The 20,731-nt window shown below is 59.4% G+C and overlaps 2 protein-coding genes across 2 annotated transcripts; both read right to left on the reverse strand.

Annotated features, from left to right (window-relative positions):
• Positions 1-282: 282 nt before the first annotated feature.
• Positions 283-6,125, reverse strand: LOC117869027 (cocaine- and amphetamine-regulated transcript protein-like). Its single transcript, XM_034755489.1, has 3 exons — positions 5,974-6,125; positions 3,167-3,250; positions 283-2,275 (listed from the first exon to the last, which is right to left on the reverse strand). The coding sequence occupies exons 1-3, from the start codon at positions 6,094-6,096 to the stop codon at positions 2,168-2,170; spliced, it is 315 nt and encodes a 104-aa protein (XP_034611380.1). The 5' UTR covers positions 6,097-6,125; the 3' UTR covers positions 283-2,167.
• Positions 6,126-12,250: 6,125 nt separating this feature from the next.
• On the reverse strand, positions 12,251-19,310 carry LOC117869028 (survival motor neuron protein 1-like). The gene is made up of 10 exons (XM_034755490.1): positions 19,142-19,310; positions 17,531-17,602; positions 17,069-17,188; positions 16,396-16,593; positions 15,661-15,855; positions 15,050-15,175; positions 14,153-14,221; positions 13,450-13,572; positions 12,968-13,057; positions 12,251-12,540 (listed from the first exon to the last, which is right to left on the reverse strand). The coding sequence occupies exons 1-9, from the start codon at positions 19,187-19,189 to the stop codon at positions 12,974-12,976; spliced, it is 1,035 nt and encodes a 344-aa protein (XP_034611381.1). The 5' UTR covers positions 19,190-19,310; the 3' UTR covers positions 12,251-12,540; positions 12,968-12,973.
• Positions 19,311-20,731: the final 1,421 nt, after the last annotated feature.

The following is a 20,731-nucleotide window of genomic DNA, read 5'->3' on the forward strand; positions in this document are numbered from 1 at the left end:
CCCCCAGGGTGGAAGTGGGGCTGGTCCTGTATGTTGTATACTGCGTTGGCCCCACCTGGTCTCTGCTAGAACTGTCGGTTTTCCCCGACTGATGCTGTTTCACAGGGATAAACTCTGCCTTGAGCAGGCCTGGGAGTTCTGGGAAACCTTCAGAGCAGGACGAGGGTCCCCTGGGATGCTGGCAGGCAGGGAAGTGGAAACGGCGCATCACTGAAAAGAGCAGGCGTGAGGCACAGGGTTGAGTACAAATCATTTAATAGGGGCCTGGCGTTAGCACCCTCGTCCATGACTGTGTGGGCTCACCACAGGCTGAATGTGCTTTGGGAAACGAAGCGGGAGGGGGGTGGGATTTCAAGGCAGATGCAGCTTTTGAAAGAAACCGACCCCTACAAGGGCCCATGACCCTATTTCTTTCCCATCTCCTTTACGCTCCCTGCCCGTCGGGGGCTGCTCCTCCCTGGGCCTGCCCCTTGTTCAGCCATTGGCACAACTAGGCAAAGTGCACAGCAGCTGTTTTACCAGGCTGCTTCGGGAACGTTTCTCGTACCCATTTGGCACCGGAGCTAATAAACACCTGGAGAATCAGGGCCTTCAGTGTGACCATTTTCCTGTTGCACCAGCAGCTCGTGCTGCCCTCCTGCTCCAGCAGGGGGAGCTCTGATGCTCATTGCAATGGGCGGTCAATGTGCACACTTCATGCTGTATCTCGGGGGGCAGGTTTCTTTGCTGCTGCTACCGGCTGAGAGCACAGACCGTGCAAACACCCCCTGTATCTCCGTGGGTGCAGGCTGCTGCTGTGGTCTGCCTCGGTCTCTGGTTATTTCCCGGTGCCAGTTTGAATTGCAGGGATGGGCTAAAGCCGATACAATCTGGAAACAAGAGAAAATCCCCCCCCCCACGGGGACTGCTGCCTGTGGGGAATGCTAGAAGATTATCTAGAACCAAGTCTGATTCTCTATGCCCAGAGGTCCCAGCTGCGATGGGGGCCCTGTTGTCCGGGTGCTGCACAAACACGGAGTCAGAGCTGGTCCCTGCCCCGGGGAGCTCACAGTCTAAACAGACACAATGGGCCAAGGAAGCGTTATTATCCATGTTACCGGCCCGTGAGGTTGCCCCGGTCACACCAGGAGTCCATAGCAGAACTGGGGCTTGAACTTGGATCCCAGCCTTGTGCCTTAACCCCCCAGGCTAGCCTTCCTCTCATTACCTATTGCCTCCAGCACTCCCTCCCCTCCCCTCCGCTGCCGTTCTGCACAGCCTGGCTCTTTGCCCAGTGTCAGGGGGAGCAGGTTCCATGCAGCAGCCAGGGAACTGGCGCTAGGGAGCAGGGAGAATGATTGGCTAGGGGGATGTTCTGCTCATCTCCGGTGTTTGCATGCGGCATGGTTGGCTCAGGTCCCCTCTTCCTGCTGCTCCTTCCTCCCCGGGAGAGACAATCCAAAGCCACCCCTACTGGCACTGCAGGGATGCCCCTGGTGCTCAGATAACCGAGAACTCGGAGACCAGGTCTCAGCAGCCAGCCCCTGGGAGCAAAGCTCGTCCACCTGCTTCCCTTCCCCTGGCGTGAGAGATTCCCAGGAGGCACTGAAGTCTCTGTGGTTGGCTCCTATGCTAGCCTCCTCGTGGCCTCTTGTGCAGGAGCCACGGCAGGGTGAGATGGGGCCAGAGAGCAGCGTGCTGGCAGCTGGTACCTCGGGGCCATGTTAGAGCAACCCCCAGGCTACTCTACCCACAGCCAGGGACCAAGCAGAGACACGAGAGCAGAGAACCTTTGTCTGCACTGCACTGAGCAGAGAACCTTTGTCCCCAGATCTCCAGGCAGGGAAAGCGGGGAGAAGGGACATGGGAAATGTAAGTGGGGCTGGGAGCTGATTCTCAGAGCTGCTGGCCTCACTGAGATCAGGGGCTTGGCACCGTGGAAAAGCAGGCCAGGCTGGCTTCTCCTAGCATCCCGCAGGGGAGCAAAGCAATGGCGCACTTTGCACAAAGAGCTCCTTCCATCGCAGGCACTCAGATGGGGAGGGAGCCTTCAGGGCCATGGGGGAAGTGACGAGCACAGGAGAAAAACCAAGCCCACCTCCTGCCAGCTGCCAAACAGGCAAGGTGGAGAGATTAGGACCAGAAGCTGCTCCACAGGCCTCCCTCCCCCCGCCCCATCCTGTCCTCCTCACAAGCACTTGAGGATGTAGAAGTTGCAGGCCGTCCCGCGGGGGCAGCTGCAGAGTCTCCCGATCCGGGCTCCTTTCCTCACGGCACACGGCTCTCCGGCGTCGCACTAGGGGAGAGAAGGGCCACGCGGGTTGGAACAGCCGGGCGGATGCCCCTGGCTCAAAGCTGTCGCCCGCCTGGCCCACAGCTCATTCCCAGGCACTGATCCGTTCTCTCAGGGCTTATAGAGAGCTGCAAATGTGCATGGGACACGGCCGCCACCCCCGAGAGCTCACGCTCAACTCCCAGCAACACCGCAGCTGCGACTGTCGTGTCAGGCCCTTGGAGTAACCGGATCTGTGAGACTAGAGGATCACCATGGCCCCTGCTGGCCTGAGAAACTACAAATCTACGACGGCCGAACAGGGAGTTTATATGGCAAAACCTTGTCTCAGGAGCCACGTTGGATGCAAACAATGCAACATTTTGGTTACTGGGTGTTGTCCCTTTAAGAATGGGGGGGGCCCCTCTGGATGGTGGACTGTGTTTGCAGGGAGCTGGGAGATGGCTGGCCTGCTTCCAGAGCATGGGAGACCTGCCTGCGTAACCACTGGCAGGGCAGAATAGGGGGGTTCATCGTATCATTCAAGGAGGCAAACATGGGGGCTGGAAGAGCCCCCATTGCTCATGCTGGTGGGGGGATGCAGGGCTAGGGGAGCCCCCCCTTCTCTCACTGGCAGGGGCACACGGGATGTCTCCATTGCTCGCCATAGGGGCTGCTGGGGGTTGGGCACTACAGAAGATTTGGCGTCTTCATTCAGGCTCCCAAGTGGGAGCTGGGCGCAATCTGGCGGGGGCCGTGCCGAGGTGGCACTCCCAGCTGCAGGGAGATTTACTCACCGCCTCCCCAGGGCAAAGCGGCCAGGTCACGTTTACCCCCAGGGCTTCGTTAAAGCCTCAGCCCTGAGCCAGACGTGGGCGGAGCGAGCCGCGAGGGCCCGAAATAAAGGCTCCTTACCGAGGCCACTGAGCCCAGCTTCTTCTCTATGGAGGGCAGCCGCTCCGTCTTCAGTTTCTCCAGCACCTCTTGGAGAGCGTCAATCTGTGGGCGAGAGAGAGTGAGTGGGGTGGGCGCCAGGGTCCTCATCTCCTGCCAGCACTGCAGGGTTTCCCTTCCACCTGCCCGAGCTGCAGTAGCCTGGTCGATGGAAGAATTCGCCCACCCCCCTAGCAGTGTCGAGGTGGGGGAAGGTCCTCTTGGGTGTGAATTTCTCACAATCCTGAGCGATGGTGCTAGGGTGCTAAGAATTGTCAGTGGGTCTTAGGTGACTGAGGTGGGCTGGAAAGCTTCACCCCACCTGGGGCTGCCCAGACACGCAGAGGACATCTGTCCGGACAGCACGGCTTGGCCTATCTGCGCCAGCTTAAATCTAGCTCGTGCTGGTAACAGCGGGAGTGTGGACATGGCGGCATGGGCTAGGAACCAGAGTACAAGCCCACCAGCGAGCCTGGGTCTGTAGTCTAGCTGCCCCGGCTACCCTCCTGTTGTGACCCATGCTAGCTGGATCAAGGCTAGTCCAGGTGTGCCGCCCTGCGCTGTAATCACATTTTACTGGCAGTCTAGCTGTACCCTGAGCGAGAGATGGTCCCCGCCCCAAAGAATATACACACTGCAAGCAGAATTATTGCACTCTGAGCGATTCAGTGACTCCCCCAAGGAACTGACCCCAAAGTGCCAGCCCTGCGCCTTAGCCACAAGCCCAACCACTTAACTTTCAAAGCCCCTGAATCAGTATCTCTAGGGGGTCGCTTGGGTGACTGGAGCAACCAGTGGCACCAACAAACCAGGACTGGTGCTTCCTGCGTTCTCCTGGTGCTTTAGCCTCAAACCCCCCGTCCCAGCAGGGAGGCATGTTTATTCTGCAGCTGCACTGGTGTTTTCCTGTTGCTTAGGATTTGAGCCGTCACTCCGCGAAGGAGGACGCTGGAGGGCGTGTAATCGGACTGGGTGCTGGGGTCTGTTACAGAGAGAGGGTGTTCGCTCGCTCAGTTCCATCTGCCACCCTCTGCTACCCCTTAAACACCTGCTGGGCAGCTCATGTATCTGCAACCTTGGGCAAGCGGCGTGGCAAGGCCCAGACGGAGGCAGCTAAGGATGCAGTTATAGGTGATTCTGAAAATCCCACGTGTCACCTGTCTGCACCTTTCCAAAGCTGGGCCTCCCTTTGTAAAAGGGGGGTGATGCCTCTTGTTTTCACCTCCCTGTTCTCGGCCTTGGCTGCTTAGACCAGGAACTCTTTAAAGCAAGGACTGTTCTCACTGCGCATCTGTGCAGCGCCTGGCATAATGGGCCGTGACCTGAGTTCAGGATTCCAGCTGCTATGACAACACAGTAAATACTCGCCCTCTCGCTCAGTATTGATGGTCCCTATTACTGCAGTATTGAAGTGCCCCTTGAAGTATTATTCCCCATTCTATTACCAGGAGCAGCAGGGATCTCTGTAGATCTCTCTCAGGCTGGGAGAAGGTATCTTTGTATCTTTCTGGCCCTATCAACTCTTGTTACGTTAACTCCTTGAAGCTCTACGGCCTGTTGCTAGTGAGACCCTGGATAACATGTGGCACCAAAGGAGCGTTACATGCACTAGAACAGCCATTTGCTGACAAACTTTAAAAACGGAGACCAAATAAACAGCATGAAAGCTCAGAAATTCAGAGCCCTGAGCCATATTTCTTTTGCCAATAGCCCGCCTCTAGTCTAGCACTGAAAGTCTAGTTAAAAAGTTTAAAACACTAGCTCCAGAAAAATCACCCACTCTAATACATTTGCATCCAGGGTCAAGAAATGAAAGGGACACTAAAGCAGTGGGATCCATTCATTGTCTTTGTGCTACCGTCTGTACCAGGAGGCGGCGTGTGTTTTAATCTAATTATAATCGAATTATTTGGTCCTGCCATGCGGGCAGGGGACTGGACTCGATGACCTCTCGAGGTCCCTTCTAGTCCTAGAATCTATGAATCTATAATGGCATATTTACAATTTGTTTCATGTTGGTTTTAACCAAACAACGGCTATAAATCGGTGCAATAAAAACCAATCCGCTTTTTAAAGAAAGTGCCTGGTTTTCACCGGAAAAACCTTTAGCAAACCAACAGCCGTGACTGATTTCTGTCTGGGAGAGAGGAGAGTCCAGTTGTCACTGTTACGTCCCTAGACACTTGCCAGCCTGTTTGTCCTGGACATAGGAAGCCCCTTTCTAGCTATCTGATCCGATCGCAGTAGCAGGCAAGTGCCTCCCGAGCACCAACTTTATCCTTGCCAGACCCAAGCATTACCCTGGTTCAGCAAAGGACTTGAGCCCATGCTATTGAAGGGGGGCCGGAAAGAGACCAGAGTACATCTACCCTTTGGGCTGGCGCTGTGATTGCCAGCCGGGGTAGAGGTGCGCAGGCAAGCACTGACGGACCCAGCATGCTAAAACCAGCAGTATCGACCTAGGGTCCCAGGCAGGGTTGTGCTCGGGGCAGCTAGCCCCCGTGCTGGTCTGATCAGCGCTCGCGTGGGCTGGAAATCACACCTCCAGGGGCGGCGGTGAAGGGACCCGCTGCCAGGGGTTTTCAATGGGCGCTGGGCATGGCCGTAGACAAAAATCTCAGCCTAAGCAACTTGCCCAAGGGCACCCGGTGCCAGGGGCAGAGCCGGGAAACGACCCCGGAGGCCCAGCTCAGCGCCTGAGCCACACGCCCCATCCTCCCACCTCGCCCTTGAGGAGAAGGGCAGCCCCCTGCACGCTGCCCCCGTCCCTTGGCTCCTTCGCCCCTTACCAGGTCCTTTTCTTCTTGGGTTTTGCTGTCTGCAGCCCTGGGCCCCAGGGGCTCCTGGCCGGCGGCCAGCAGGACGAGCAGCGAGTAGCCCAGACAGAGCCGGCAGAGGCGGGAGCTGGCCATGGTCCTGATGCTCCGGCGTGACCCCCTTGGCTCCACCGGCGCTCGGCTTTATACCGCGTCTCGCCGGCACTTTGAATGCGGAGCGACACCTCCTCAGGCGCCGGATTGGTGGAAACGGCTCCTCCGGGGGCGGGGGCGGCCGGGGAGCCGGGGCTGTCTGGTAGCACCAGGCCACCTGTGATGGATTTTAGCCTCCTGGCCCCAGGGCGCCGCCCCTCCATCCGGCTTCCCGTGGGGCGCGGTGACCATGTGCCAGGAGCACTCTGCCGCTGGGCCCCGGGCACGGCGCTGGGCACGGGCCCTGCCGGGGGCTGAAGCAAGCCCTGGCAGCAGGGTGAGTAGGCCTGGCTTAGGGGGTGCAGCACAAGCCAAGGGGCTCGGGACCAGCTGGGTTCTAATCCCATTGCCGCCAGGTAACGCTGCCAGTCCCGCCGTTCCTGCCTCAGTTTCCCCAGGCTGTACAATAGTTACTGATGCTTGAGCTGCCTTTGTAAAGAGCCGGGGACTCCGACTGCTGGAGCCTGTTGAGGGGAGGCGAAACCCCTGTTTCATTTCGGTGCTAAGCTCTGCGAGGAACCCGGACGGATGGGGCCAAGGCTGCTTGAGAGACAGGCCGTAACTCAGCCCGCCTGGCTCAGCGAGTCTTAAGTAGGTGGAGACGAGGCCCAGGTGCTACGCTTAGCAGCTTAATTCCAAAGGGTGGAAAATCAATGGATGAAACGGGCCAGGGCTGGGACCCCCAGAGCCTCATCGCAAAGCGATTCCACCTTGTCAAGAAGCATCAGGGCTGATCCACCAGGACGCTGTGTCCCCGCCGGTAAATCACTGGAGCTGTCTGGCCCACACACACTAATGGGCCTGCGGGGACCAACCAGCCCCTGAGGCTGGAGCACGAGATTTCCTGGGCGCGTGGCGGGGGCTGGAAAGTGGCAGACAGGCCAGGGAAGGGATTTCTCTTTGAAGGCTACATCCTGGCTCATCCCTCGGTGCAGAGTGATGGGGCTCTGGCTGTGTGACGTCGCCCTTCAGGGGCTCACAGACGTTAAGGTCAGGAGGGCCCATCGTGATCATCTGGTCTGACCTCCTGCACCTCGCAGGCCCCAGAACCTCACCCACCCACTGCTGTAAAAGACCCCTAACCTCTGGCTGAGTCACCGACGTCCTCAAATCACGGGTTAAAGACTTCAACTTACAGAGAATCCACCATTCACACTGGTTTAAACCTGCAAGTGACCCCTGCCCCGTGCTGCAGAGGAAGGTGAAAAGCCCCCAGGGTCTCTGCCAATCTGACCAGGGGGACATTCCTGCCCAACCCCACATAGTTAGACCATGAGCATGTGGGCAAGTCCCAGACACCTGGGAAAGAATTCCCTGTAGTAACTCAGAGCCCTCCCCAGCTAGTGCCCCGTCTCCGACCGTGGGAGATATTTGCTGCTAGCAGTCGCTGATCGGCTACACGTCCTTGTAGGCAGTCCCATGAGCCCGGGATCTAGGGGCTGGGACATCCTGGGCCCCAGGGGCTAGACATACTCCTGCTTGGACCACAATAGGTGCATCTTCGCTAGGGGGAAAATGGGCTTGCGGGACTCACAGTAACACCTGCAAGGTAAAATCCCAGGGCCAATGAGGCAGGTTATAGTTTTCACATGAATGAGTAGGTTGAAGTACAGACACTGGGGGAGTGCAGGGCCTCAGGGCAGGTGGTCAGCCCAGCCAATGCTGGGCAGAGGCCTCAGGAGGAAGCCGGGTATTACGGGCTGGCTGCGGAGGGGAGCTGTGGGGCTGGATTTGGCTGGAGAGCTGAGCTGCCAGAGTGGGCAGCCAGTCCATCCCTTCCGGGCACTCCAGCGCTCCGTCTACACTACGAGTGTGACAAAATGGGACGGTTCTTAATGTTTCCTCTGAATACAATGTGGGTGCCTCAGTTTCCCCTATGCATTTCTTAAGTCTCTAGGAGGAAGGATAAAGGCCGGTGTGCATAAATGGCCGACACTCTGTCTCCCGGCAACTAATGGCTGGGGCCCTTCCCCCCTGCAAGGGGATAGTTAAAGATGAACAAAGAGATCGGGTGACCTCCTGGCCTGGGAAAGAGACAAAGGCCAGAGAGGAGGAGCTGGGGAGTTTCAGTTTGGGGCTAGCTGGGACAGAGGAGAGAAGTGCAGATGGGGGTGTCTGGCTCACTGCCCCCCAAAATGGACCCGGCTGAGGAGTGCGGTTCTCTAGACCTACAAGCTCTGTTTTAGACCGTGTTCCTGTCATCTAATAAATCTCTGTTTTACTGGCTGGCTAAGAGTCACGTCTGACTGCGAAGTGGGGGTGCAGGACCCTCTGGCTTCCCCAGGACCCCGCCAGGGCAGACGCGCTGTGGGAAGCGCACCGAGGGGCATATGCTGAATCTCCAAGGTCAGACCCAGGAGGTGAGGCCGTGTGAGCTTCTTGCCCTGAAGACAGTCTGCTCCAAGGGAGAGGAGGCTCCCCAACGTCCTGACTGGCTTTGTGGGGAGCAGTTCCAGAGCATCGCCCGGGGATTCTGTGACAACAAGCGAGGGGGCGAGTCCGCTGCCCAGGGGCACGTGCTCTCACCGCGCTGATCACACAAGCCGATGAGCTAGCGTGAGTATAAATAGCTGCATCGCTGAGCAGGTACCTACCGGTGCCAGGTGGACTTGAACCTGTCATGGGCTCAGCCATGCCCCCAGGGCCGCTACATGGCTGTTCACTCCCCTGCACCTGCACACGAGAAGGGGGATCACGCCATAGTGTAGACAGCACCTGAGCCACGGGTGAGACCAGGGAAGCGCCAAGCGGGTGCAGGCCGGGGAGTCGGTTCTGTGCACAGGGGGCTTGTGCTGGGGCTGCCAGGGAGCCGTGCGTCAGCCTAGACCTGCTACCCGAGGAACTACAAACTGCTCAGGCCTCACGAGAACTTTGCCTCGTGTCGTTCCCACGGCGGGTGAAGACGAGGCCCGGCTGCCTGGCGGGAGGAGGAACGTTCCGCTGCCGCAGCTGGTGCCGGCTGTCGCTGGGCTCTCCATGTTCCGCTCACGGCTCGCGGGCGCTGAGGATGGCTGTGAACGCCCGTGTGCGGCCACCGAGCAGGTCGCCCCAGCAAAGGGCCCCGGCGCTGCAATGAAACGAACCAGCCAGACTCCCCCTCCCCAGAACATCCTCCCACGAGCGAGCAAACAGTGACACAGGCTTTCTGCGCAGCCAGCACCCGCGGGAGCAGCGAGGTCTGCGCACGCCCCCTCAGCTGCCGTCACCCTCCCAGGGCAGGGGCAGCCAATTCACTGAGCAAACATTACTTCCCCCCGCCACCGCCCTGCGACTTCTCAGCCTCCTGCCCCCTCGCCAGCAGCCCCAGAGCTGGGCCCAGCAGATGGCTGCAAGCTTCAGCCCTGCTGCAGCAAGGGAGACTGCGGGTGAGTAACTTTGTTTGTCAGATGCCGGCAGCACGGCCTCATCTCCCCTGCCCCAGGGAGCCCCATGCCGAGAGCTGGGCCTGGCACTCTTCTCTGGCTGGGCAGATCAGCCCAATCTAGTGGCAGGGAGTTCCCCACACCCAGAGGGTTTCACCCGGGCCAGCGTTCGGGGAAGGCCGGCCGGAGAGCAAGGCAGCCCTTTGTGTAGCTAGGACAGTTGCTTTGCAAGGGGGCCCGTGTGGGCATCTTCCAAGGGGGAGCTGGTGACACCCAAGCAGCTTGGGGTTTCGGTTCCTTTGCAATAGATTTGATGGTATTTTCACTCTCCGGGGGCAGGGGCGGGGCACTAGCGGCTGGGGTTACAAGGCCTGAGTGCGGAGCAGGCTCCCGTAGGGCCAGGCCCCGTGCGTCACGGGCAGGCATCCCCAGCCCCCCGGCCGGCTGAGATCAGCGCTGGCTGTAAACACGATTTGTTTTGCTGAGTCCTTATTGGCACCTGCAGCCGGGCCCCGAGCCATAAATCCTGGCAGCAGTTAGCCGCTGAGCACCGGAGGAATCAACTGGCCGTCCCCAAGGGGGGCGGCTCCGTCAGCCTCTCCCGGCTCCCGCCCCGTGCTGTGGCTGAAGGATCCGGGGGGAGCAAGCAGGGGCTGAGGGCAGAGTCCCTGCTGGGGCCCCAAGCTAGAGCAGCAGTGATGGGGAGCAACCCAAGGCTACTGCGTCCCGGTGAGGATGTGGGGCTGGGAGTGGGGAGGAAGTTACCTGTCAGCTCTGTGTTCTCGGGGCACCAGGGCGCAGCATGCAGCCTGTCTGTCTCACAAAGGACATCCCCCTCCCAGCCTCTGCTTGGTCCAAAACCGATCCGAAGACAGACTTACAAAAAGCAATGAAAAGGCCGTGGGAGACGCCTAAACCCCGGATTAGCCTCGTTTGCATCAAAGAGGGGACAGGGAGGCATGCCCCTTAGCATACAGAATGGAGAACAGAGATTCCAAGGCAAGAACCGCCCAGAACTCTGGGACCAGAAAAGCAGGGAAGCAGTGCATGATGGGGGGATCTCTGCTCCAGATGTCAATGAACCCGCCTGCACACGCCCAGCTCAGTAGTTATCAGACCAATTCTAGTAATAAATCGGTTATTGGGATCCAAACTACTGAAGCTGCCAGATTGCATCGTAAGCTCCCTGGACGGAACACCGCCCCTAGCCAGGAATGAGCAGTTCCTATTGTCTAGCCTGAACAAAACAACTTCGATCGACTCCTCTGAGTCATCAGTTTACCCACAAACAAATCCAGTGTTCTCCCCTGAACCACTGTTCTTTCGCTACAAACACCCCGACCCACGCTCCAGTAAGTGCTCTGACACCTGGATCCAAACTCTGCATCAGTTCCATGGGGACTTCATCTTCTCCTGACTGATCGTGCTGGGGGCTCGGCCTGTCTCCAGCACTCCGCACCCCCAGCTACCACCACCACCTGGGACCCCCGCTCGATCCAAGCTTCACGGAGCGGTGAGAACCCAGCTCTCTCTCCCGCTCTCTTTTCTTTCCTACTCTAGGTGTAGTTTTCTAAACCTGATTTTTGTAATCACATTTAAACTAGATTTACTATTGTCGCTGTTTTGTTTGTTTGACTCCCCTTGTATGGTTATTCCTGGCACTAAATCACTTTTATGGTTAAGCTGGTTGCTTCCCTCCCTCCCTCCTTCTCTCCCTCCCTCTCTCTCTTTTGTGTTTTACTCTACAGTGATGCTTCTCCTACCTAAGCTAAAGACCCCTGCAGCGCCCCAAAAATCCTGTGGGGTTTGCTCATCAAGTGGGTTACGACCCGAACAACTGTAATGTGAAAGGGGACAGGGACGTGCTGAACCTGGGGCATAGGAGGGTGACAGCTGGGAAGAGCTGCTCGACCCAGCCCGCTGAGTCCAGGGGCATATAAGGGGTCAGCGTGGGAGTGCTGCCTGACCCGGTCCGCTCAGACACGCTCTGTTAACGTGTGTGTGTCAACCTAGGGCCTGCAGGAGAGCTCCCCTGGAGAACACAAGTGACACAAGCAGCACATTGAGAGAATTACAGACCCCTCCCACCCCAGAAGAGTAACCCCAATGAGCGTGCCCCAAAGTAACGGGAAAAGCTGGCAACAGGGAGATTTAAGGCACCAGGGCAAACCTTTGCATTTACGAAGGGCTCATGATTGTACAGGCAGGACTTTGGCTTCCCCTTCAAGCCAGGCGCAGAGAGCGTGCAGAGAGCGTGCAGAGAGCGTGCAGCCCAGGCCTAGGCTGACAGGCCCGAGCGGGGCGAGGGGCTGATGCGGAGTTGCACCCCGGTAGCTCCTTGAGGCACCGCAGCACTGGGGGCTGCCCAGACACAGCACGAAGCATTCTGCCCATTTTACAGAGGCCCGGAGAGATACAGCGACTTGATCAAGGCCACCCAGGGAGTTTGTGGCAGAGCCAGGACTCGAACCCAGGACTCACAGGGATCATCCAATCGTCTAGCCTGCTCCTTCCGTGTGTCACAGGCTCGAGAACTGCACCCAGTGACCCCCCCCATGGCCGCTCCCCTGAAAAGCCACCCAGCCTTGGAGGGGTGTGAACTCCTACGGGTGTAGGGCACAGCCCAGCGCCTTAGCCCATCTCGGTCCCAGTGAGTGTGTTTCAAACGCGGGAGCCCACCGCCATCCTCCCCCCACTCCGCCCATCCAGAGCAAGAACCTCCCTGGAGCACAGGGTCTGACAAACCCCTTTTATTGGAAACCGCCGACGGGCGCCAGCCATCCCGTCTGCGCACGCCGGCTGCTGGGGAGCGATGCCTCCACCCCCAGGACTCCAGCCGGGCTTGGAGCCAGCGCGGGATGAAGGCTGCTTCCGTCCTCTCCCTCCCCGGGGTGCCCGGTGAGCGGGTACCCGGCACTGCAGAGTCCCAGTCCTCGAAGCACGAGCGCCGGCGCCAGCGCGGAGACCTCTGGCCGACGGTGCCGCTGCCTCAAGCCCGCCAGGGGGAGCAAGGAGCCAGACCCAGCTGCAAGGAGGAACGGGGGAGGAGACGAGGTGACGCCGCTGCCCCCTGCTGGGGGGCTCCCCCAGAGCTTCCCCGCTCAGACAGGGAAGGAGGCTGTGGAGGCAGCAGAGGGATGGGTTGCCCTAGAGATCCCTGGGGTGGGGGGGGAGGGGACTCATCCGCTCCCAAGGGTCTCAGTGGAGGGTTAGCCACATCACGGCACAGCTTGGCACAACTGGCCACGTCCGCAAGCACCTGGTGGAATAGCTGGGGGGGGGGGGGGGAATAAAGACTGAGGGGCACTGGCGGATCTGGGGGCGAGGAAGAGCCCTGTGCCACACGGACCCGATCACTTCCTGCCCCACAGCCGGGAGCCAGCGCCCAGTAAACACCCCCAGCATCTCATCTCCCTCCACCCCACTCCGATATCCACACGGTGCAAACCAACCTGCCCCTAACTGCGCGAGGACGACTTCTTCCACCGTGGTCCCTGCTTTGGCGGGGGGGTCGCCGCCTCCGCCCGGCCTTGTCTGAGTCCCTGCAAGGCATGAAAGGGTTAACACGTAGCACTCAAAGGCTGCCAGTTCGAATCCAGCCCCAGGCACGTGCCAGCTCAGTGCCTGGATGCACCCCCATTCCTCTGCCCACTAGCGCCCCCGCCAACAAGCCCCCTACAGTGAGGGGAGCACCTCAGGACATCCAGTCCATGTCCCAGTGAGCCCCTCCCCCATTTAGCTCCATCCCGCGAGGCTAAACTCAGAGCTGCAGGCAGCACGGCTCACGCCCAGCACCGCCAGCCACGCTCCACAGCAAGGGGGGGTGGTACCGCCAGGGGCCGGTGCAGCCCTGGCTCCCCACCTGCAGCACCGGGGAGAGGGGCAAGACAGCCCCACCGCCAAGGGGGCAGATCCCCACCCGGCCAGGCCTTACCATGTAGAAGCCAGTGTGGTACCCACTCATGTACCAGGCCAGGAGCATGCAGGCCAGGGCGCCCCCCTCTTCGTCCTCTGCGCACAGCGGGTCCAGAAGCAGTGGTGGAGGGGGAGGGACGATCTGGAAAAGCCGCAGCAGAGTTCCTGGTCAGGGACCTGCCCTTGCAGAGATCCCCCGTCCCCTAGGGGAGTCGCTCACCCCGGGAGCTTCACCTGATCCCTCCTGCACGAGTGGCTCCAGAGTGGTGGCTCTGGGCCCCTCCCCCTCCCCTGCCAGGATTCCCCCCCCCCCCCGACCACAAATCATCAGCCCACTGGCACCACCTAGTGGCTTCTTTGTGCTCCAGCCTGCGGGGGGAGGGCTCTCCCCTCATGTCCAACAGAGGGTAGCGACAGCCTGGGCAAAGCTGGGGGTTCATGGCAAGCTCAGGGGGGTGGTCACTGGCTTCTTAGCTCGGGGGGCTGGCAACCCCGAGATCGGATGCTGCAGGATGGCAGCTGGCCCTGGAAGTCTGGCCAGAGCTTGGACTACCAGAGACGGCCGTGGACTACCAATACTGCCCTTTAAAAGCCCCCAGGCTTTGGGTTCTGCACTGGTTTGCCCCCTCCTCCAGCCCAGGCCCTTTCCCGCAGGGCGGGATTCGCAGCGGCTCTGGGTTTGCCGTAGAAACGGGTCCCCGAGGAGGAGCGCGTACACTCACCGGGGGGCAGGCGGATCTGCGGGGCGGGGGGCCAAAGGGCAGCAAGGGACCGGGCCACCAGGAGCCACTCTGAAAGGGAGGCAGAGAGTGCGCCCAGTGGGCGTGAGCCCAGAGAGAGGACAGGGATGAGACCCCAGCGAGCCAAGGATGGAGAGGGACCCACAGTGTGATCCCAGCATCTCCCGTCAGCCGTTCCAAAACCCCAGTGGGGCTGCCAGACCCTAATGGGCTGCCCCATCCTTCCCCTCCCCTACCCTACCCCTGGGTTTGGGCTAGGTGGGGAGGGGGCCCTGGCACAGGGGGTGGAATGTGGCCAGGGCAGGAGAAGGGGCTAAGCCCCTGCTCCAAGGGCCATGGGCCCAGGCTCTCCAGCGCACTGCGCCCGTGTGATGGCAACACTGACACAGCGCCCCTACGGCACGGGTACAGAACTGACATCCCCCCCCAACCTGCTCCCAGCAGCACAGCACCCCCCAGCTCCACCCTGGGGTACTGGGGCAGCACTGACTGCCAGGGGAGAGCGCCCCCTAGTGCCATGCTGCGCACTGGAGTCAGCACCCAAACGGACCGTGCCCCCTACTGGGTCCCCTGCCCTGCTTCCTGCAGCCCAGTGCCCCCTAGCACCACCCAGGGGTAGTGGGGTCAGCACTGACCCCCCCCCCAGGGAGAGCTCCCCCCTCTGAGACACCTCGTTCCCAAGCAGCAGCCAGGGCTTCCCCCCAGACTCCCCCAGTCTCCCATTCGAGTCCCGTGCAGACCAAACCCTGCTTAGCTGCAGGGCTCTGAGGTTGCCGCTTGCGCTGTCTCCCTGCAAGGGGGGCGGGGACATGTGGGGAGGGGGCTGCGGTTTAAGCTCCCCCAGGTCGCTGTCCTGCTGGGGCAATCCCAGGCACTCACCTTGGGCAGCCGGGGGAAGGAATGCGCCCACTCCCCTTTCGTGCTCTGCCTCCTCCAGCCGTGGGGCAGCTCGCGGGGGAAGCTGGGGCTGCGTCCCCTGGGCACTCCGGGGGTGTCCACTTCAGCCTTGCCGAGGAGACACAAGGATCAGAGCAGAGTGTGCCCCTGCCATCCCCTGCCACCCAGCAGGGACAGTGCCAGACCTGCGACCCCCCTCACCAGCCCCAGAGGATCCCACAGAGACGGGGGGAGGCACAGAGCTGGCAGGGGATCAGACAAGGGAGAGAAACGGGGACACTGACTGCAGGGGAGAGCGCCCCCTACTGAGCCCCCCACCCTGCCCCCTGCAGCACAGCATCTGCTAGCACTGAGCTTTGGGGGTAATCGGGGGGACAAAGGGAAATGAAGAGAAAAACGGGGTGGGGGAGGGCGCGTGAGTGGGCAGAGTTAAGGGGAAGGGAAGTTAATGGGGGACTCGGGGCTGCTGCAATGATTATAGCCAAGATCTCCCCTCCCCCAAATCAGTCCCTCACTAACAGAGCCCCCTTCACACACACCCCAGCCTCTCCTTTAATGGCCCTCACTCCCCTTCCCATGGGGGGGCCACTCACCCTCCAGCTGCCCAGGTCCCCATCCACGGCCCCGCACGGGGGCAGCAGCTCCTCCAGCGCCTGCTGTTCCTTGTTCCCGTAGCCGACAAACTCCACCAGGCACGTCCCTGCCGCGGCATCCACCGACCGCACCGTGGCCGGGTAGAGCAGCCCGTCCTCTGACCAGATGGCGCTGCAGGCGTCGCCGGCCTTCCACTGGGGAGCGGCACCAACCGGGGCTCACCCGAGAGCCCATCACACAGACAGCCTGGCTGCTAGGGACCCCCCGGGGCCCCAGAGTCTGTGTCTGCCTCAGGGTCCCGGCCAAACCCCAGCTCGGGACAGCACCTTCCACCTCCCCCTGCAGCGTCAGAGGGAGGCAGAGCTCTGCGGTGTGTCGGGAATCGGACCCAGGTGTCCTGAATCCCAGACCCGGGCTCTGGTCACGAGTCCCCATCCCCCTTCCTGCACTGGGAACGGAACCCACACGTCCTGACGCTCTCCCCTGCTCTAACCATTCAACCACACTCCCCCCACCCCCGAGAACAGTCCTGGCTCCCAGTCCCGTGCCCTAACCACCACACCACACCACACCCCCTCCCGTTGAGATGGGTGAATCTGTGAGCAGATGGTTCCCCCGTAGGGTGGGCAAAGTGTCCAGGTTAAGGGGGGTGAACCAGGCCCCCCTGGCTAACCCCGGCAGTGTCCCCCCCCATGCCAGGTGGCTCCGCGCAGCCCCACCCTGCAGCATCTCACCGTTCTCCGGGGCTCCAGCGAGTTGTCCGGGCTCCCATCGGGGGGGAACAGGTCCCGCAGCCTCTGCTCCTCCCGATTGCCGTAGTGCTCGTACTCCACCACGCAGGCATCCCCCTCCTCGCTCAGGGAGACGACGCGGGCCGGGTAGAGCAGCCCGTCTCCGGACCAGACGGCACAGCAGGAATCACCCACCTTCCACTGCGGGGAGACACAGGGACAGGGCCTCAGGGCTGCGGCAGGGACACGCGTCAGCACAGGTAACGGATGGGCGGTAGCCCACACTACCCAGCATGAACCATCCTTGTGCAATGCACACGCTAGTGCAGCATTTGCTCTATTCCACGTTCTGCCTCCACCCCAGCGCTGGATCCTGCAGCCTCCTGCAGAACCCCAGGGATAACTCCTTGCCCTCACCCCTCTCCAGATTCCCACAGGGCCCTTCCCCTCTGGGTGTGCACAGTCTGTGTGGCCAGGAGAGGGCACATGAGAGAGCCCCACTTACCATGGGGGCGGAGCCAAACGGAGTCCCTCCCCTTAAAGGGACAGAAACCAGCACCCCAAGGCTGAGTTTGCTACCTGATGCCAATAGTTTCTCCTGTCCTGGTGGAGCCAACAGAAGTAGGATGGGCTGGTTCTACAGCAGGTAACAGATCGCTTCTTGTTCTGTACTCACCTGGGAGCTTTCCTCCTCTTTCTCCTCCTCCTCCACATCTCCCTCGCTCTCGGCCCGGCTGGAGGCTGAGGACTCGGAGCTCTTGGATGCCTGGTCCTTGTCGCCAGCACCCAGGGTGTCCTGCAATGTTGGAGATACTGTGGCAGCTGAGAGAACGATAGGGATTTGGGAGGAGCAGCTGCTCTGTCTCCCCACCCTCCTGAGACAGGCTGGAAGGACTGGGGGAGCATCAGCTATGGAGAGGGAGGGGACATCCCAGAGCAGGCGGGCAACGGCAGCTCTCAGACCTCAGCAAGCAGCCAGGTCACTGCCCCACAGGGAGCACAGACTGCGGCCTCTGCCCCAATCCTATGGGGGCTGGGGTCAGCAAGACCTGGAGCAGGCAGCTTGGGGGGCACATCCAACAAGGGACGGGGGGGAAGCATCCCCAGAAGTTTGGTTTGGAGACCCCGAGTGCCTCACCTTATAGGAGCGGACGGCTCGGTCGTAGGAGCAGATCAGAGCCCGGTCGTCGGACGCGGCGCAGTCTGCAATCTGCAAACAGCACACACCTCGTCACAGAGGATCGCCTACATAACACGGGGCTGCGTCCAGCCACCAGAATCCGCTCCCCAGAGAGAGTATGACATACGCTGGCAGGCAGAGAGGCAACCGCATGCCCCGATCCTGTACCGGGACCTGGTAACGCCAACTCCAGCAGAATCGAGCCCTTAGCACTTGCAAGTAGGAACATTCTCTTTATTCCCAGCCAACTCACATGACTGGTTTGAAAGTTCCCAAGCTCTTGAGATCCTGGGATCACAAGAGAATCTCGGCTTCCATTTAAAAATCCAAACTGTTTCTAGCCCACCGAGTTGCAGAGGAAAGCTTGAGAGCATGAGCCCAGAAATCTCAAGCCTCAGAAAGCCAAACAAAAAAAAGGACCCCAAATCTTAGTATTTTTAAGGCAATCTCGCGTTTTCTGATTCATGATTGTGTATGCTGGGGGTTGGTGATGCTGAGATAAGAAAGTAAAGGCATGCCAGTGGGAGTTCACCCAGAGCAGCCGGCACCTCCCCTGAGTCTTACCCTGAAAAGCTACAGTCCTGATTAGCCTGAACACGTTAAACCGTCCCCCTGGAGAAACTCCGATCTGCCGGAAGTGGATTAATGACACCTCAGGCTTTGCCATGCAGTACAAGGCAGGTACGCGTTTCCCTTTTTACAGATGGGAAAAGTCCAAAGCCACACAGCGTGAAACCGGCAGAGCTGGGAATAAAAACCCAAGCCACTGCTTTATCCCTAGGCCATGCTGTAAATACGAGTGCTGCCTGAACTCAGCAGGGCTACTCACAGGCTTAAAGTTAAGCACCTGCTTAGTTCTGTGCAGGATCAGGGCCCCTTGTAAACAAAACACAAAGCAAGCTGGGAAGCAGTCTTCCCCCCCCCCCCGATCCCCCCAATAACATGGGGCAGGGGCTCATTCACTCCTCTAAAACCCCAGCCAAGAAAAACCCCACAAGTAAGAAGGCTTGGCACTGCTGAAACCTTTGTAACAAACCAATCAGCGTCACTGCTGTAATACTCAAACCAAGAAGTCTATAGGCATTTCTCCATCGGGTACAATCCCCAGGGTAGGAAATAAATACTATACTGATGCTAATAATAGCCACCACACTTCTGCATCCGCTGGTTTCCCACTTCTCCAGGGGGTGCAACCACCCCATTGCACCCCACAGCTAGGGCTGGATTCCAGGCTATTCTAACCAGCCCCCAGCAGCTAAAATCCCTTCTGGGGAGGGGGCAGACCCAGCTCTCTCATTTCCCCCTTTTGAACTTAGGGTAAAGCAGCAAAATAAATGACTCCAGCTTTTTCAAGTGCAGATTCTTCACCTTGTTTTGCAAGGGGGAGGGGGCGCCACACTGAGTCCGATCTGTGAGCTCCCCCACACCCAACAAAAAAAAAGTCTGGGGAGGAACCCACCTCCCCTAGGATTTTAGAGGCCAAACTCTGGGGGCCTGAAGCCCAGTGGGGATCTCCAGCAGTTCCAGAGTCTGACGCATCTGGGTTGCAACCTGCCCCCCATCACTTACCTGGTGCCCCTCCTTCTGATACACTATCTCCCCCGCACACTCAGCCATTGCAATGGAAACCTGCACCCCTAATGCACCATCTCAGGGCAGGAGCAGTCTGCCCCCAGCCCACAACTTCTTGCAAAGAGTCCATGCATGCATGCATGCAGGGACTGCCTCAAGGCTCCCTGGGAAATGTAGTTTTCTTCACCCCCACCCCTGGCCGCGTTCTATAGCGCAGCCGGGGAGGCTTGGACTACAGCCCCCAGAGAGCATTGCTCTCCCGCCACAGAGTGGGGGCTGGCAGGCGGAGCGCCGGTCTGTTCTGCACAGCGCCCCCTGTAGGTCGGAGGTACACGGCGCCGTCTAGGGATGGGAAATGTTCACAGCCTGTGCTGGGTGGGGGAGGGAGAGGGTCCATCGGTGTAACGAGCTGTGTCGGTGCTCAACCCCGCCTGAGCTATCAGGATTAGGACGTGATCTCAGGCTCCACACAGGGAGGCTAAAAAACAGAGTTCCCCCTGGGAGGAAGGCTTCCCTGTGGCTCGGGGACTAGATGGAACCCAAGAGACTGGAGCCCAGGTCTGCTGCAGATTTCCTGGGCGATGCTAGGCGAGTCACTGCATCTCTTTGTGCCTCAGTTCCCCATCTGTAAAGCGGGGATAATGATCCTGTCTTGGCTAGTTAGATAGCAAACTCTTTGGGGCAGAGACTGGGCTCTCTAGACCCTCCTGGAAATGTAAATAAAAATACGAAACAAATTCTAGCTGCCATGAAACACGACGGCGATGTAATAACCTGCAGCTGTGACCACCGCAGCCCCTCTCTGCAAGGAGAAGAAAAAGCTCTGGCCCTGGTGAAGCAATTCCAGAACTCCCCAACACCCAAGGCTGCGTGGACAATTTCTCCGGGAAGCTAAGGCACCTCTGTGTGGCCTTCAGTCAACTGCTCCCTGGGAAGGTTTGTGCCGGAGAGGAGGGGGTGCCTCCCTTTCTCCTTGTCCGAGCAGCATCGCCTGCTATGGGCGGGCCATGGATGGGGCTCCCAGATGGCTGTACATCTCGGTAGTCTATTCTGAGCGATCGCTGAGCTCTGAATTCATCAGGAATGAAAGGTCCACAGCCCTGATGAAAATCAGGCCCCAGGTCCCTGAGAGCTTCCAACATTTCAAGTGGCTAAAGCAGGATGCGTTTATCAAGTAATTACGTTCTGGGGAAGGTTTGGTATAGCGGCTATTATTACAACATGTTCAAAATAACAAAAGAAACTAAGCCCAACCAATGGCTCTCTGTCTGTCTTCACCCCTGACCAATTCTGAAATGACTGTCAGCACCCAGATTTATTTCGTTCATGAATTTTACAGCCCATTTTGGCTAGAACAAAAGTAAGTATTCTCCCCAGCGAAACAGCAGCTTCCGTTCCTCTGCAGAGTGTTCCCGGTGGCTGGACAAACGGAGCGATGTGGCAGGTTTTGCCTTTTTGCAGATCAGGTGAAGGCTGCCGCTGCTGGCACTTCATGTGGGAAAAGATATTGGTTTGGCACAGAGTGTGCATTCCTCACCATCCACGCCTCTTCATACACAGGGAGCCAGGTTGCTAGGCGAGAGGATT

The sequence above is a fragment of the Trachemys scripta genome, chromosome 22, assembly GCF_013100865.1.
Source record: "Trachemys scripta elegans isolate TJP31775 chromosome 22, CAS_Tse_1.0, whole genome shotgun sequence".
In the NCBI taxonomy this organism is placed as follows: Eukaryota; Metazoa; Chordata; order Testudines; family Emydidae; genus Trachemys; species Trachemys scripta.

Excerpts from the sequence above, each read along its gene's own strand:
- LOC117869028 (XM_034755490.1), bottom strand. The coding sequence starts at position 19,189 with ATGGCTGAGTGTGCGGGGGAGATAGTGTATCAGAAGGAGGGGCACCAG. Across the intron at positions 15,856-16,395 it reads CGCTGGAGCCCCGGAGAACG|TGGAAGGCCGGCGACGCCTG; the intron begins GTGAGATGCTGC and ends GCCGCTCCCCAG. Across the intron at positions 14,222-15,049 it reads CCTTCCCCCGGCTGCCCAAG|AGTGGCTCCTGGTGGCCCGG; the intron begins GTGAGTGCCTGG and ends CCTCCCTTTCAG.
- LOC117869027 (XM_034755489.1), bottom strand. The coding sequence starts at position 6,096 with ATGGCCAGCTCCCGCCTCTGCCGGCTCTGTCTGGGCTACTCGCTGCTC. Across the intron at positions 3,251-5,973 it reads CCCAAGAAGAAAAGGACCTG|ATTGACGCTCTCCAAGAGGT; the intron begins GTAAGGGGCGAA and ends TCTCGCCCACAG. Across the intron at positions 2,276-3,166 it reads AGCTGGGCTCAGTGGCCTCG|TGCGACGCCGGAGAGCCGTG; the intron begins GTAAGGAGCCTT and ends TCTCTCCCCTAG.